The following is a 17,473-nucleotide window of genomic DNA, read 5'->3' on the forward strand; positions in this document are numbered from 1 at the left end:
TCTATATGTATATAGTGAAAACATGTGAACAGTCTAGAAGACACATTTTTTGCCCAATCTTCATGAAATTTGGTCAGAACATTTGATTCCTAGTTGAGTTTGAAAATGGTTTGGGTCGGTAAAAAAACATGGCCGCCAGGGGGGCGGTTGATCTTTTCCCCTTATATTTATATAGTAAAAAAGCTTGTGAACACTCTAGTTTCCTGATTATCTGGCAGTTTTGTCTGAGCTTTCCTCTTCCTTTCTGCTCGTTTACCTATTCCAGACATTTTGTGATGCTTTTGTTATATAACTACGAAATATCTCTGCAGATTAATGTAGATGTTTTAATTTCGATTTTTTTCTGTAGGTTTAAGCCTTGGAATCCAATGCCAGAAAGGAAGTGATCTCAGAACTTTCTATTTATAGAATGGGCAGTAACTCTTACTCAGGAATTTGAGAGAACTCTTTATTCATCAACATACTAGTATGCTCAAGATACTCTCCTTTGAAGGGTCCACATTTCTGCTAAAATACAATAACCCACATTATCAAAAATATGTGTTTTAAAATGGATTTATTGATTTTTTAATTGGAAATATAATTGCAAGGTGTGTCTGAAAATATTTCATGTTTGTTTATAAACAAGGTTCTCAGAATGATGGTAGTTTTTTTGTATGTCTACAGTTGTTTATAGTGAAACATTGTGAATACGTTAAGTCACATTTTAGTTCAATCTGAATGACACTTGCTGAGTGCAAATGTTGTTATCATATCTTGATTAAGTTAACCCAATTAGTTTTAATAATATCATCTTCAACTATGGTGACAATCTTTATGAGCAAATTGTTTTGGCTTATGGTGAACTTTTGTAATCGAGTTCAAAAAGTTCAGGTCTGTTGAAAAACATGGCCGCCAGGGGCCATTTGTTGTTCATTCTTCATGAAACTTTATTAGAACATTTGTTCCATTGATATCGTGGGCTGCAAAAACTGGTTATTTCTTTTTATCTCAGGTGAGCGACTTTGGGCCTTTCAGGCCCTTTTGTTTCTTATAGTTATGAGGTAAAATTATGTTACAGCATTCAACAATGACAGATTTTAAAGATATGCTGGCAAGTTCAGACTATAACTGGATGAAATGTTCAATCGCGCAACGTGATGTAAAGACCGTACTGGCGGCATTTGTGGAAGAGGATATACATGATCTACAGAACAAATTGGTGCATAATAGCCTGAAATCCAAAGGCCTTCCATCCAACACTATTTGCAATTGCTGTCTTTTGCAGAATCTTCTCCCATGTCGTACCGGTAAATTGTGCAAATTTAAAAACAAAGCCTGTTCATTTCATAAGGATGCTAGTCTTCTACATAGGCGATGTCCAACAAACGGCTTGTGTGATTGACATCCGTTTTGGAATAATTGGCCATCATCGTTTTCGTGGGCCGTCCTGGAAAAATACCGACGCGTCTAAATGGTGTACAGATTCGTGGACAATCGCTAAATGCTACATGCCGCCCGACGGCTATTTAAATGCAAAAAGTGCAGAGGAAACGGACTTTAATGGTGTACTGAGTGTTATTATTAACTGCATTGACTGTCAAAGAAGATTCAGCGAAGACTTGAATAAGCCAATGAATGTCTGTACCAAGGTATGTTTCGATTCAACCAATAATGTTTAGAACTTGTGGTTGCATATGGGACTTCAACTGTAATTTAAATTGCAATACAATTTACACTTCCAATTGTTTTGCTAAACGTTTTACATGTTTTATTTTTATTTTCTCACATCTTAAGGCGAGAGATAAAAGTCGTGATGTTAGGCACTCGCCAAACCTAAAGCTATCGGATGATGAACGGGACAGCATTATTGATACCCTTGTTGATCTTTTTAATGACTCGATGTTTTTTCCGTAGTAACCAGCGTTCTGTGGACACGATAAAAAAAACAGCGTTTAAACCTTAATACTGAATATATACATGAATATACTGAATATATACATGATTAAAGCTTGAGTCACTACATTGAAACAGTCCATAGCAACTTGTCATGGTTAATGACGTAATAAGGTTTCAAAATACGAAAATGCAAAACGAATACAAAACGAATAAAAAGTAACAAACACACAAACTGCAATCGCATTAAAATTAATCACTTTTCTTTTGTATTTAGAAACAAATACGTTATATATGCATTTATCAAAAAATAATTTTAGACAAAAAATTGTTTAAAACCGAAATGAGATTCCTTAATTAAATTTGCCTTAATAAAACATGTACATAATTGTATGAAATAATGCATAATTCATCAAATATGGCGGGATGAGTTATCAGAATAACATAGAACTAGTTGTTGCGTGTTATTTTCTTTTTTGTTGAAAATCCATCTTTTGTTATCATTCATAAAATCTAATGATGGGTACGTGTGAAACAATCTAGAACGTACATAATATACAATTATAATGGCTTAAATATTGTTTTCTCAATCGGGGTATTTTGATTATCGTGTATGCTTACATCATCGTTTTACATATACAATATAGTACATTTGTACAAAATTAATAACTGAAGATTCTTGTACTTTGGGCAAAAGATTCGAGATTACAGGAAAGAGAGAGAGAGAGAGAGAGAGAAAGAGAGAGGGACAGGGACAAGGACAGAGACAAAGAGAAAGAGAGAGAGACAGAGAGAGAGAGAGAGAGAGAGGGAGAGGGAGAGAGAGAGAGAGAGAGAGAGAGAGAGAGGATAGAGAGCGAGAGACAGGGACAAGGACAGAGACAGAGACACAGAGAGAGAGAGAGAAAGAGAGAGAGAGAGAAAGAGAGAGAGAGAGATAGAGAGAGAGAGAGAGAGAGAGAGAGAGAGAGAGAGAAAGAGAGAGAGAGAGACAGGGAGGATGTATAGAGATTCTAGGGATAGAAAAGATCTTGTATCTCTTTTTCTTCCTCTTCTTTCTCGCCTCTCTCCCCCTCTTCTTCTTCTCTTCTTTTTCTTTCCTCGTTCTCTTTATCCTCTCTCGCTCTGCTCTCGCTCGCTCTGTCTTTCTTCTTGCTTTCGTTCTTTGCTTTCTTTCCTCTCTCTAATCTCTCTCGCGTTTCTTGTCTTCCCGCCCTCCTCTTTTTGTCTTTTGACGTGTTCATAAAGATGTCATGAGCTCTTGAGTTTATATTTATAAAACATGTTTTTTGCTGTTTGTGTTGCATTTTGTGCTTAAAATATATTACATCTTGGTATTTTTTTTAAATCTGATTCGATTTTACTATAATTATTACTTTATGGTTGAATCCCAGTAACATGACCATTCTCCACACATGACTGATATAAGAACTTCCTGTTGACCATGATCTAAAAAAATATATCAGGCAACGTTATATCAGGCAGATATCAATGCAGTGGTATGATATATATATATATATATATATATATATATATATATATATATATATATATATATATATATATATTAATATTATTTAAACCACAAAATAACTACCTCACTCGAACGCGAAATATTTTCTAACAAGTCATTTTTCATTTGATTATTTCGGGCCGCAGGTTTATGGGTGAGTACTGGACGGCAGTTGAGAATATCCACATGACACGTAGGAGTGCCATTTGCCATTTCAAGTGCACTTATATTTACAGACGAACATTTTAACATATCTGTTTTGCAGATGATATAAAGTTATAGTTAAGGCATGAAATTAAATACTGCAGTTAAGAAGAAAATGACAATCATGCTGTATTAGATAACCTGCTCAAGACTTTAAAGGTATTCGTTGTTGATGATTATGTTCATGATGGTGATGATTATGATGTTGGCGATGATGATGGTGACGATGATGACGATTATTATGATGATGATGATGATGATAATGATCGATGCTGCTGCTGCTGCTGATGATGATGATGATGACGACGACGACGATGACGATGAGGATGAAGATGTCGATATGGAAGATAAAGATGATGATCTTGATAATTATAATCATGACCGATATCTTCAAGTTACCTACTCGGATATGAAATTTTCTTTTTTAACTTCTGACAAAATTCCCAACATTTTAATATCAAATATTGCGGCCTCTGTTCCTACTTAACGAAAAATGTTCATCCAACCATTTCTTATTGCCTCGTGCGATTGACGTAATGATAGCCTAGCCACATGGGACACTAATTTCACTGATGTTATTTTTACTTTTTTTAAATTAAGGTAATTTATTTTTTATTATGAACCTATATATTTATAAAAGATTTTAAAAAATAAAAGAAAATGATATTACTTTTCATAAAATATACCTTAAACAAACACACAATAATACTAACATATCTGGTAGGATTTTCTTGTAATAGCAGAGATTGTATGTGAGAGCATAGACCGACAACTCTGCGTGGAGATTGCAATGATGTCGAGGTAAACAAAACCACATGGCTGCATAATCCAATCTATGGAACGCCATTACTGACTGCATATGACTGTTGTCGTTGTTTGCAGTACATTAATCATTATTTTCAGTGGAATATTCATTATGCTTTGTGCAATTTTCTTTACGTTCGGTACAGTCGTCATTGTATGCAGTAGTTAAAGCATTACGCGAAGTAGTAACAACATTATGTTCTGTCCAAACTTCTTGACGTTCTGTACATTCAACATTATGTGTAGTAGTTTTATCATTATCATTTATCAGTACAGAACGTCAAGAAGTTTGGACAGAACATAATGTTGTGACTACTTCGCGTAATGCTTTAACTACTGAATACAATGACGACTGTACCGAACGTAAAGAAAATTGCACAAAGCATAATGTATATTCCACTGACAATATTGATTAATGTACTGCAAACAACGAAAACAGTCATATGAAGTCAGTTATGGCGTTCCATACCAATCGGTTAAATGTAAACCTTTTGGTCAAACAAACTTCAGGCATTGCTTTAAATTTATGTCAACTCGTATGATATCAGTTACCCATGTTTTACATTGTTGTTGTTATTTCTCTTAAACGATTAATTCAAAATGACATTCTCGAGATTGAGAACTATGGCAATTTATAAAACGGGAATCCCCTTGCCAAATACGCATTATAAAACGCAAGGTTAGCCTTTTTAAGTAAAACTAACCGCAACTTCCTTGTATGAACACCTTGGGTTTATTGTGAAGGACGTTTACGCTGATCGTATGATGTGGTGGTACAAAAGTTTAGGACTTGATCTTGTAGCGATTATTTCAGTCGCAGGTAGTTGTTTTTAATAACATCTGTTTGTTTTAAAAGTCAAGATTTAATGTTTATTGCAGAACAACACTTATATATTTAAAACTGTTCTTTACAGTCGTTTCTTTCATAAAGACTAAATTAACGTAAGTTCAAAGTTTAAAATAGATTTAATCGGACATGAATTGACATACCATTAATCAAAAGTAGCTCACATGAGCACACTATGCTCATGGTAAGCTTTTGTGATCGCCTTTTGTCCGTCGTGCGTCTTGCGTTGTTAACATTTGCCTTGTTAACACTCTAGAGACCACATTTATTGTCCAATCTTCATTAAATTGGGGCTGAACATTTGTGCTAATGAAATCTTAGATTAGTTCGAAATTGGTTCCGGTTGGTTGAAAAGCATGGCCACCAGGGGGCGGGGCATTTATTTCCTTATATAGCTATAGTAAAATTGTGTTAACCCTCTAGAAGCCACATTCATTTTCCGATCTTCGTGAAACTTTGTCAGAAGATTCGTCTCAATGATATCTTGGATGAGTTCGAAACTGGTTCTGGTTTATAGAAAAACAGGGCCACAAGGGGGCGGGGTAATTTTCCTTATATGGCTATAGTAAAACCTTGTTAACACTCGAGAGGCCACATTTATTGTCCGATCATCATGAAACTTGGTCGGAAGATTTGTCCCAATGCTATCTTGGACAAGTTTAAAAATGGTTCCTGTTGGTTAAAAAACATGGGCACCAGGAGGCCGGGCATTTTTTCTTATATAGCTTTATTTGGCTGTAATAAAACTCTGTTAACACTCTAGAGGCCACATTTATTGTCCGGTCTTTATGAAAGTTCGTAAGAAGATTTGTACCAATGATATCTTGGACGAGTTCGAAAATGGTTCCGGTTGGTTGAAAAACATGGCCGCCAGGGTGCAGGGCATTTTTCCTTATATGGCTATAGTAAAACCTTGTTAACACTATAGAGGCCACATTGATTGTCCGATCTGGTCGGAAGATTCGTCCCATTGATATCTTGGATAAGTTTGAAAATAGTTCCGGTTTGTTGAAAAGCATGGCCGCCAGGGGGTAGGGCATTTTTCCTTATATGGCTATAGTAAAAACTTTTAACACTCAAAAAGTCACATTTATAGTCCAATCTTCATGAAACTTGGTCAGACCATTTTTGCTAATGATATCGTGGATGTGTTTGAAAAATGGTTCCAGTCTGTTAAACAAACGTGGACTCCAGAGAGTGGGGAATTTATTCTTATATGGCTATAGTAAAACCTTTTTAGAACTCTAGCAGTTACATAAATTGTTAACTCCTCATGAAATTTGACATCTTTGGCTGCACAGAACAGGTCAGGTTCTTTAAATCTCAGGTGAGCGACTTTGGGCCTTTCGGGCCTCCTTGTTTTATAATGAGTTCATAAATTCATTAGGTTTGGTAGAAAGGAAGCGCAAGGGAGCTTAATAACACATTTCTTGGACGAGTTACTGGTAAATAAAACACGGTATGGGATGACGATGGTTGTATGTTTTCTTTTTAAAGCGGAGAATTACAGCTTGACCTCTTGCGCAACAGAATGGCGCTCAGTTCCGTGTGATCTGGCGGAACCGAAGATAAAACTAAACAATGGCGACTTTGAAGTGGAAGAGTCTCTTGATTCAGTGGTCATTACTTCTGATGTTTGGATCGGCTACTTATTAGCAAAAATTCCGTTCCTCTTGCTCGGTATAAACCTAATTAGGTTGATTACTGTAATGTTTTTATTTTAAATTTTGTTCCCGAACAAAATCTTACACATGTAGTTACATAAGACGGATATTAAAACACACTTGTGAATGCTTTTCTAAATATTTTCATTAAATGTTTTTTCTACATCTACTATTAATTGTAATCAAGGATAAGTTTGGATGGATCAAGTAGTGAAAAGTGCATGCCACCATTCGTGTGGGTTCGTTAAATTATCGGTGTTAAATTTATATTGAAATGTACATTAAACGTATTTAGTATACACAACAAAAATGTCTTGTACATAATTTTGCCGCTAAGGTTAAACAGTGTTTATTAATTTAAATACAAGAGTGGTAACTGTGGTATATGGTTTTTGAAATTTCTTGATATTGAAGGATGTGCTAAAATACAAAACGGACCACCCTACAAAGTCAAGAGCATCGGGTTTTGCTATACCACGTGTCGAGCTAGTCCATTTGGATTTAAACCAGGCAGCGAAGTTAATATTATACATTTATTTAAAATTATAATATATACAATATAAGATAGTTAGAATATATAAATATATTAAGAATAAGAAGAAGATATAGGATGAACACATTGATTTTTTTTCTAGCGCTATCGGTGCATTCAATCATAGTTACTGGTATATGTTTTGTTTTTTAAACACAATATATATATGGATATATAGCAAATTGGTGCACACTAGTTTTTATTGAGTGAAGATATTTCATTATTCCTAGATAACTTAACACAAAACAGTGAAACTATCGTTTTTAAATAACAACCATATTATTAAAACTTATGTTTAAGGCATCATGCAATATGCAAGCGAAGCATACGCATATTTAAAAACAAATAATCGGATACTTCACTTCACACACACTGACAACAAGAATGCCATCTGTGCCAATGGTAAGATGTCAATGTGCTATTTTATTTTTTTAATATAAAATACATCACAGTGTTCATGTGTTGGCAGTTTACGTGTATAGATATGGAATTCCATTAAAAATAAGACATCTGGCCATTCTTATGTACACGCAGAAAACATTCGTAATTAAAAACATCACATTTTTAATTTAAGAAACAAAGGTTTCAGTAAAGGTATATGTAATTGTCTCGCAGGTAGTAGTCATAAAAAGTTATTCTGAATAAGTATACAGCCTAAAATTATTTATTTTTAAACAAATAACGTTAAGATATCCTTTAACAATTTTTTTTTAATTTCTAACAGATTCTACAGGTAAAACATGTTTATTGAGCGCAAATGAATCAGAAGGTAATATTTTTGATCCCTTTCATAACAGTCAAAGAGCTAGGTAGCTTAATTAAGAACCGTATAGCAATATCCAAAATTTCAACGCTGGGTGTGATATGGTCACATAGATTTAATGAGATAAAAAATGCTCGTTTTTATTTTTTTTGTGGCACAATATATTTCATTTTAATATCCCGCAACGATATATATTCATACGACATATGAACATTAACTTGGTACATGAACATATGTTGAATATATTGTTGGCAAAAAACAAAAAGATCATTTTGTATCTTGTTGAATCTTTGCTACAAGACCACATCTAGCGTTGAAATGTTTGCTATTGCTATAGGGTACATTGATTGTTTTTATGTGTTAACTTTACTTTTAAAAATAGTGTACGTAAGTTTCGTTGATTTTGAGGGTTTATGGGCTTTTTACCATATTTTTGTTTATGACATCTTGCTGAATAATTTTTCAGGTCTAGTAGGGGTAGTCGTCGGTGTGTCAGTCGGTATCTTGGTAGCAGTTGTTGGAGCTGTTGTACTATTTTGTCTCAAAAGAAGGTTGGTTTGAATAAGAGTTGGTGCACATTTAAATCTTACCATAAATATAGAGCAAGTAATTCCAAATGAAACTAATGCCGGTATACTTGTAGTGCAAACAACGTATATTTTGTTTTCAATAAAGCAAGAAAGAGCAGTTTATGATGGGAAAGAATCATTAAAAGCGTATTATATTGAATTGCCCTCAGTCTTTTTTGCACGGCGTTTGACAAGGAATCTTATTTGCGAATGACTGTTGCGGAATTATGTATCTAATCTATTGTGATGGTGCAAGCCGCAGACCAAACTCTACCGAAACTGATGTTATTTTTTTTTAATTAAACAATATTATACTTGTATTTCTAAAAACAATTATAATACCACATGATACACGCAAACAAAACTACATGTAAATGCAGTGAGAGGGTAAAATAGTAGATCTTCACAAGGTCTTTTCCGATTTAAGTTTGAAAACGAAAACGTTGCATTTAAGTGTCATGTTTATAGATAGAATTGGGATGTACGTTTTGTTTACATAAATTAATACATTTATATTTGGAGGATGGCGTACCATTCAATAGCTAATGTAAAGACAATAATTTATTAATTAAAAATGGTTATAGTATGTTACTTATTTCAGAGGAAAAGTAACATGTTCAAAGACGAAGACCCTTCATAATAAAAACGACGAGGATGTTTTAGAAGAGAGGTCATCAAATGTAAATAGGATCGACAACTCCGTTGCCAATCAAAACTACTTTGTACTCGAGAAACACACAACGAAATGAAGCCATCTCGGACGAGGATGATTACCATTCCATCAATGATATAGAAGACCCACGTGAAAACGCCAAAGGCGACTGCGATGATTACGACTTCACTACTAAAAGGGCAGCGACATTCGGTGGCATGCATCCTGACACTGTATATAACAAACATATGCTTGGAAGACAAGTTGACTATGCCCATGTCAAAGAACCAGGTCAGATAAATAGCCTCACATCAAACATCGACTATGATGCGACTGTAACTTCGCCGGCGAGATCCGCTCACGGAATCGGCGACTACGACCATGTCCAGGGACTGACAGAGGTGCATAAAGCTGCCTCAGGTAACGATTATGACACAACTGCTGCATCACTAGCTACTTATGGAAGAAGACAGGGCGAAAAAGGCGATGAAAGCAATTATAATCACATACGTACCAGCGTGGTTTAAGGAAGTTGGGAAAGATCGATTTGATGCTCACCAGAAAAGCTTGATTCCGGTTGTAAATGCGATGTTCAAAGATTCTCCGTGTGACTTTTCCTGGCTAAAGACATTTGACTAGTTAATGTTGGAAAAAGGGCAAATAAAACGTTTTAATTAATTTAATTTTTATGTAATTAAATTTATTTTCATAAATTAAGGCACGGTATTATTGTGCATCTGATTGTTAAGAATTTGACTCAAACTATGGGAGAATCTGCATGAAGCTGTCTATAAGGAGGGGCACAGGTGAATGAACGAATGATTGGATATTGAAGGTGAACATGATCCTTGTCGGGGTATATGGATGTTTAAGGGATTGTTGCTTTTAGAGCATCTATGGATGTTTAAGGGAGTGTTGCTTTAAGAACATCTATGGATGGTTTAAGGTATTGTTGTTTTTAGAACATATACGGATGTTTTGAGGGATTGTTTCTTTACGAACATATATGGATGTTTTAAGAGATTGTTGCTGTTGGAGCATATATGGATATTTTAAGGGATTGTTGCTTTTAGAGCATAAATGGTTGTTTGTTGCTTAAAGCGCGTCTATGGATGTTTTAAGAGAGCGTTCTTTTAAACCGCCTCTATTGGTTGAAGGGAGTGTATCTTTAAGAGCCTTTCTGGACGTGTTAAGGGATTGTAAATTTTAGTGTATCTATGTTTTAAGGGATTGTTTCTTTTGAAGCATATGCGAAATTGTAAGATTAAGCTGTTTTTGCGGATGGGGACGTACAATTAAGCCTTATGGTTAAATAAGCACATTTTGTTTGATATTTCACACCACACGTTACTTAATATTTTTCTCTGAAACATTCAAGTGTTTTTTTTGTACATTTCATACATGTGTTCATGTGGCGTTAAGTGAGCAAAACAGAGCACAACGTCATTTGGATATGACGTTGATATGATGTTACATTATGCTCGACACATTATATATTATTTGGAAATGTTTGTTTGTAAGTATGGATGAAAGGAATGTGATCATTTGATGTGCTATCAGAAGTTTTTGGATGTAAACAGTTTCATAAACCAGTTATATAATATTAATTTTCGTCCGAACGTTTATTACAATAACAAGATCTACATTTATTGTCAGGTTTTATCAATAACGAATATATTATATATGTGTTTAGCATCGACGAGCGCGTCGTTAATTTAGCCTTGAAACATAAACATCTCTATATTCAACAATTTTTCATAATTATAATATGTATTATATGGTTCACCGAGGCAAACGCATTTGTGAGCAATTTTGTGATATGCGCCTGCCTACTTGAAACAGGCATCACATTCGCAAGTCTTAATTTAACAAGCTTACTGTTATATATGAATAGAAAAACAGAAACGACATAGAACATTTGTTACACATAATTTCATGACACAATATTTGATTCATTCAATTCTTACTTATTACTTTACGGGACTTATTCACTCTAAATTGCTCATTATCCGGAGCAAGCATATACTTTACGACGTTTATGTTGCACAGATGCCAACTACTTGAAAGAGTACTTGATACAGAATCCCTTATAAATTGTCGTTCTTTATAGCCCTGATATACCTGATGTAAACCTTATTATGATGATAGTGGTGGTGGTTATGCTGCTGCTGCTGATTATGATGATGTCGATGATACTTAAGCGGGATATTTAAAGAGAGATATAAAAAAACTTACAAGAAACAAAATAATGACTATGCAATCTTACCTTGGTGGACTAGTATGAAAACCTCGAACAATAGACACAACTAAAACATTGTTTTAGAGAAACAAGTCATACGATTACGAATATATTCCATACTGTTTCTTTGTATACCATACAATAATGCAGGTTAACAGTTAAGTACATGGTTTAAATAGTTAAGTTAAAATACAACATGTAGTCGGTGAAGCCTTGTTTTAATGTTATTGATCAGTGGTTATTATAATTAATTGAATACATATTTTGTATTGTCGCTGTTGTAAATATCTTCATATAGGAATACTTAATTGTCATTTTAAGTAATTATTATAAGTAAGTTAATATCTATCAGTAGTTATTATAATTAGTTAAATACATATTTTGTTTTGTCGTTGTTGTAAGTATATTTATATTGGAATACGTAAATGTTATTTTCAGTAATTATTATAATTAAGTTAATATCTATTTGGTATTGTCTTCGTTTGTCGCTTTTCATAGGAACGGTAAAATGTAATGGCAAAATAATACTTAACTCGATATCTATTGTTTCAGTAAAAGTTAGATTCCAAATATTAAGTTCACATCGAATATGTTAAGAACATTCTCCGTATGTAAACTAATTTCTATCAATCACATTTTCTTGCCATGCTATTTAATTGAAATATGTATTATGTTTAAATTGCTATGTACTGATTGTATTCGCCAATAAAATTGTATGTCTGTTTGTCTTGCAAACGCTCAATTGAATGATTGAAATGGCTTTGTGCAGATTTCTGTTTGACGACTGTAAGTAATGTCTGCATATTATAGTTTAAAAAAGAGAGGCTTTATGATCAATTTGTTAAAAAAGAAGCGAATTAACAAAAATAATTAATGCAATATGTATAAGTCTAGTAGTTATGCTTCTTTGAACACTATATTATTGACTAATTACATCGTAAAATGATAAACAAACATCCACGTTTTCATGAATTTAATTATGTAGTGCAATTTGTCACTGGTGTTACTACCTTATACATGTATGAGGATGTTTATATTTTTGTCGGAACCTTAAATCTCGCCAACAGAATGTTTGAGCTATTAATACTTCTCTCTTGTTTTGGAGTGAAACAAGTTTGGAATAATTTTTTGAAACATAAAACGACACATTTAGGTTACGAAACATCCATTAAAAATTTATACTTTTACTTGATATTCACAAACCATCTATAGTTCGGGAAATTTCAGTAGTTATATTGATTTAATTTCCATTCTGCGCATTTTCCCTTTTTTAAATATATGAAGTATGGAGAAGTGTCAGGAGCATATATACTACCTTGATGTATAAGCTAATGAGCATTTTTGTAGCGAGGGAGCGGGGCGCCTGCCTTGGAATGTGGCCCTGCTTTTTAAAACTGGGTTACATACATTTATAAGAAATGTTCTTGTGAGTAAAATGTAAGACGTAATTTAAATTTGTCTAACTAATGTTTGATAAAACGGGCCGCGGAAGTCGTATTTACCATGGGCTGCGTGAGAAATTCAAAGGAAAATGGCATTATTCGCGTGCCATCATGGTACATCATCACACAGCGATGGCCCCAGAAGTAGAAACACATTGCAATATGTATTTTATAAAATTCAAAACAAAATAAAATGTAGCTAATGTATTTTTTTCGACTGTTGTTTCTTAGTGGTATGTACACAGTTAAAGGGACAAGTTCCTCACACATCATTAGTGTTTTGGCTGTCTAAATAGGGAAACAGTTTGTTCTGGAGAGAAGGCTGTCGACGGAATAGCTTCTGGAGTTTAGAGGCCAATGCACGCGGTGCCGTAAACACACGTGACGTTTATTTACACACAATAACATCTGTATTCACATGTAAACGTAATTTCTTGAAAAAACAAAATATTGATTTGAATACATTAAATGATTCACAAAACACATCACACTGTCACACTACCATACTACATGCACAAATATTAGATAATGGATCAATCCTCACCCAACGATGTATATTATTGAAGTTATTTTTAAAAATATTTGATGCACTAAATAGTTAAGTTCTAACATTTACGTCTACGTTTAATTAAACGTAAAGAACTCTAAGCAAAATTAACACGTGAGTCTAAGAGAATTTAATATTTTACGGCCACTATTACAATTTCGGAGAATTATATGATTGTACTGAAAACACAAAATGTGCGCACTTTTTTTAAGTAAGTTATTTAGAAAATGTACACGTTTGTAATGTTTCATGTCACTTGGGTTTATCAAGGTCAATAATGTTATACTGATGCTTACTGCACTTTAACTCGCATTCCGTTTTAAGGTCGTCAAATACAGTTAAATAAATACGTACACGTTATTAAGAAATATTCATGTGTGATGTTTTAAACACGTTTTATTTACGAAATAGTTTACACCCAAATTAAAATTATTTATCCGCCACGATAGGTTAGGGTTTAAAATGACCAGCTACAAATACCCGACTGACATATACAGACACGCTCTTATCGTTTGTACCACAATAAAACTGAAGCGCACCTTATGGCAACTTCGGACCGGACTCAGTCGGTAGACCACCGGACTACAAATCCGAAGATCTTGGTTTGATCCTCGGCCCGGAAACATAACTTGCGTTAAAATCTTTTCTACGGTCATACACCCCCTACATCTCATTCAAGAAGGGCAGTTTGTCAGTTGCAGGCATTTGTATGTACACTTAGAACTTGTTAAGCAGGTAGCCCACAATTTCCCGCCTTGATATGACAGAAATACGGTCGAAGACGGCCAAACAGAAAAGGAACTTAAAGGGACCGTCAACCGCGATTGACGAAAAAAAATAGTTCTAAAATACAGTATTTTTTACAATTATTAGTTTATATTAATTAAATATCACGACTGGCATATTACATTACTTGAAAAAAGTTCACATTTTCAGTAGATTCGGTAATAAAATTTCGCGATGTGAAATCGAAAGTACATCGCGAAAATATATGTCATAACGATATACACACTATAAATAACGAAAGTAGATTGATCATTTTATATATAAAATATATAAAATTCACTACGCATGCACAATTTGCATTCTTGGGTTTACCACGTGAAGATGAAGATCAATCTACTTGCGTTATTTATAGTTAACTGGTAGTTACCTGGTACCTGTATCCAGTAAAATTTATTACCGAATATACTGAAAATATGAAAACTAAACTATTTTTTTCAAGTAATGTAATATACCAGTCGTGATATATTAATCAATATAAACTAATAATTGTAAAAAAACACGTCATTTTAGAACTTTTCTTTTTCGTCAATCGCGGTTGACGGTCAATTAAACAAGGCGTAGTTTATGATAAGATGCAAGTAGAGTGAAATGAAGTTGCAATGTGTACATATTTTGTTTTAATATCGCAAGTGTCACAGACACCTTATTTTCAAGTTCTTTCACTACCGACATTTATACGTCGAGCATGCAGAATAAAACACACACGGTAATACACGTGCTTAAACAAAATACTAATTGAAGTCCATAAATGCATAAGAATCAAGCATCATACATGTATCATGCTATTGAGAATTACGCACTTCCCAAGTATCAAGTAACACACAGACCATTTATAACTTGTACATAACCTATATCGTGCACGAAACATATTTACAGTTACTTAAATAGTTTACCTTTGAAATCACATACCGATTGTAGTAAAACGAAATTATTTTATTCAGAAATTAAATGTGATGTATAATGGAAAATCTGCCCGATTGTTCTCATGGTTAATGCAAAAATAAAGTCATTTTCGTTGTCCTTCTTCTTGTCTCCATCAATCCTCATTATAAACAACAGCAGCAACACCACAACCGTCACCATTACCATTATTGTCAACATCACCACCACCACGTTCGTCATAAATGGTATCACCACTACCACTAGTAGCAGATCAGATCGGATGTTTACAGACGTACGCGGCAGTTTAGTTTTACGCAAATTTGTTTTGATTGTAACACCGCTTGCGCAATAAGTGTATGCTTTTTCGGATATTTGAATAAAAACGGGATACATATTCAATAAGGGAATGATACCAAGAAATAAAGTATTATGAAGTTTAAAAAATTGATAAACAGTGTGTAGCCCCTTTATAACACAGTAAGAATCGACCATCATTCCTGCGACTACAAAAAAACGTTTTTTATCGCATGTTTGTAACAACAGGCAAGAATCTCATAACGGAAAACAGTAAATACTTACTTATAACTGAAAATGTTTTTTTCACTTGTGTGCTCAGTTTTGTTCTTTAAGGCATAATTGCGAGGTGAACATACACATTGAAATAGTCGTTTAATTTAAAGCTCAATTAAACAAATAAGAACACCCGTCACCCTCGATTTTTATTTTAATATCAGCAAAAGATAGATCAAACATTATGCTATTTGTAATAAAAAAATAATAAAAACTACCGCGTGCGTTCGTAAAATGTATTATGTACTTAAAAATACCTGAGTCATTGTAGATTTAAAAACCAAATACAGTTTTCAGCATTATTACATTACATTGGTGTATCAACAACTCATAGATTATTATAGTTTAAAAAACTCATAGATAACGAAGTTTATGAGTAGTGAATCATTGCTTTACATATACGCCATAATTGCCTTCTGTAGTATCTCTATTCACATGCAAACGTGTTTGTAGTATGTATACGTTTTCCTAAAAATGCAACACTTGTATTGGATTAGATATTTATCGTACACGAACTGTGAAGATAAAATAGCTTTTCATAAATATTTTCTTAGCAATTCCAACAATATGGTACTGCTTTATATACATTAATTCATACAAATGATATGCCGTGAATTGGTGAAGTCATATAAAGAATCACAATTAATACCGTTGATATGCCTCTTTTCGTGTATTGTATACGTATTGTTTTTAATTGACTACTTAATTAACCTAATGTAATGATCTCGATACACATTTTTTATAATTTCCAGTTTCATTATATTCAAATCTACATTTGCATACAACAAAAAATTGGTAAAAGCATGTCAAGAATTTCAAAAAATAGTGGTATGCCCCTTTAAATGTATTCAATCGCCGTGGTGTAATGGATATGGTGTCCGCCTAGCGACCGGGAGGTCACGGGTTCGATCCCCACCGTGGGAGCGTTCTTGAGATCTTCCCCTAAGACACCAAGTACTGGTTCTAGGCCCAGGAAACGGACTCGAGAGCGTTTATATAAGCCTTGGGCTTTCGATGCAATCGAGCTAAAATAAATAGGTTTAAACTAAATGTATTCAATTATCTTGTTTTCTTTTGTTGGTTCAATATAAACTGATCCTTGTTTGATGTTGCTACAAATAATTTGTGTTTTCTCTTAAATTAAAATCTACTTTTGCATTGGCATACATAAAAACATTGGTCAAGTCATGTCAAGAATTACAACTAATACTGTCGATATGCCCCTTTAAATGTTTTGTATACGTCTTTTTTGAGTTGGATGATGTATTTACCTATTATTATTGATCTTTTTACAAATATCTCGTGTTTTCATTTACATTTAAATCTATTTTTTTCATTGGCATACAGCAAAACATGTACTAGTATGTGATTTGACCTGCACCATTACTACATGGTTTCCACTGCGTTTATTAAAATTTATTTTAATACATGCAGTCAAACTGCATTTGTGAACAAACGACCACGGTCACCGATTGTTTTCTTTTTATATTTCTATTAAGTTATAAATCATTAAACATTTAGGTAAATTTGGGAAAAATCTAAGTGGAGAAAGGCATGTTAAAATAAAAATGACTTTAATGCATT

General features: G+C 33.7%; 1 protein-coding gene across 1 annotated transcript; it reads left to right on the forward strand.

Moving 5' to 3' along the window:
• Window positions 1-5,055: 5,055 nt before the first annotated feature.
• Window positions 5,056-12,511, forward strand: LOC127877697 (uncharacterized). The gene is made up of 4 exons (XM_052423816.1): window positions 5,056-5,216; window positions 6,741-6,923; window positions 8,669-8,753; window positions 9,373-12,511. The coding sequence occupies exons 1-4, from the start codon at window positions 5,159-5,161 to the stop codon at window positions 9,518-9,520; spliced, it is 474 nt and encodes a 157-aa protein (XP_052279776.1). The 5' UTR covers window positions 5,056-5,158; the 3' UTR covers window positions 9,521-12,511.
• The last annotated feature ends 4,962 nt before the right edge of the window (window positions 12,512-17,473 follow it).

This window comes from Dreissena polymorpha, chromosome 4 (assembly GCF_020536995.1).
Source record: "Dreissena polymorpha isolate Duluth1 chromosome 4, UMN_Dpol_1.0, whole genome shotgun sequence".
NCBI classification, from domain to species: Eukaryota; Metazoa; Mollusca; class Bivalvia; order Myida; family Dreissenidae; genus Dreissena; species Dreissena polymorpha.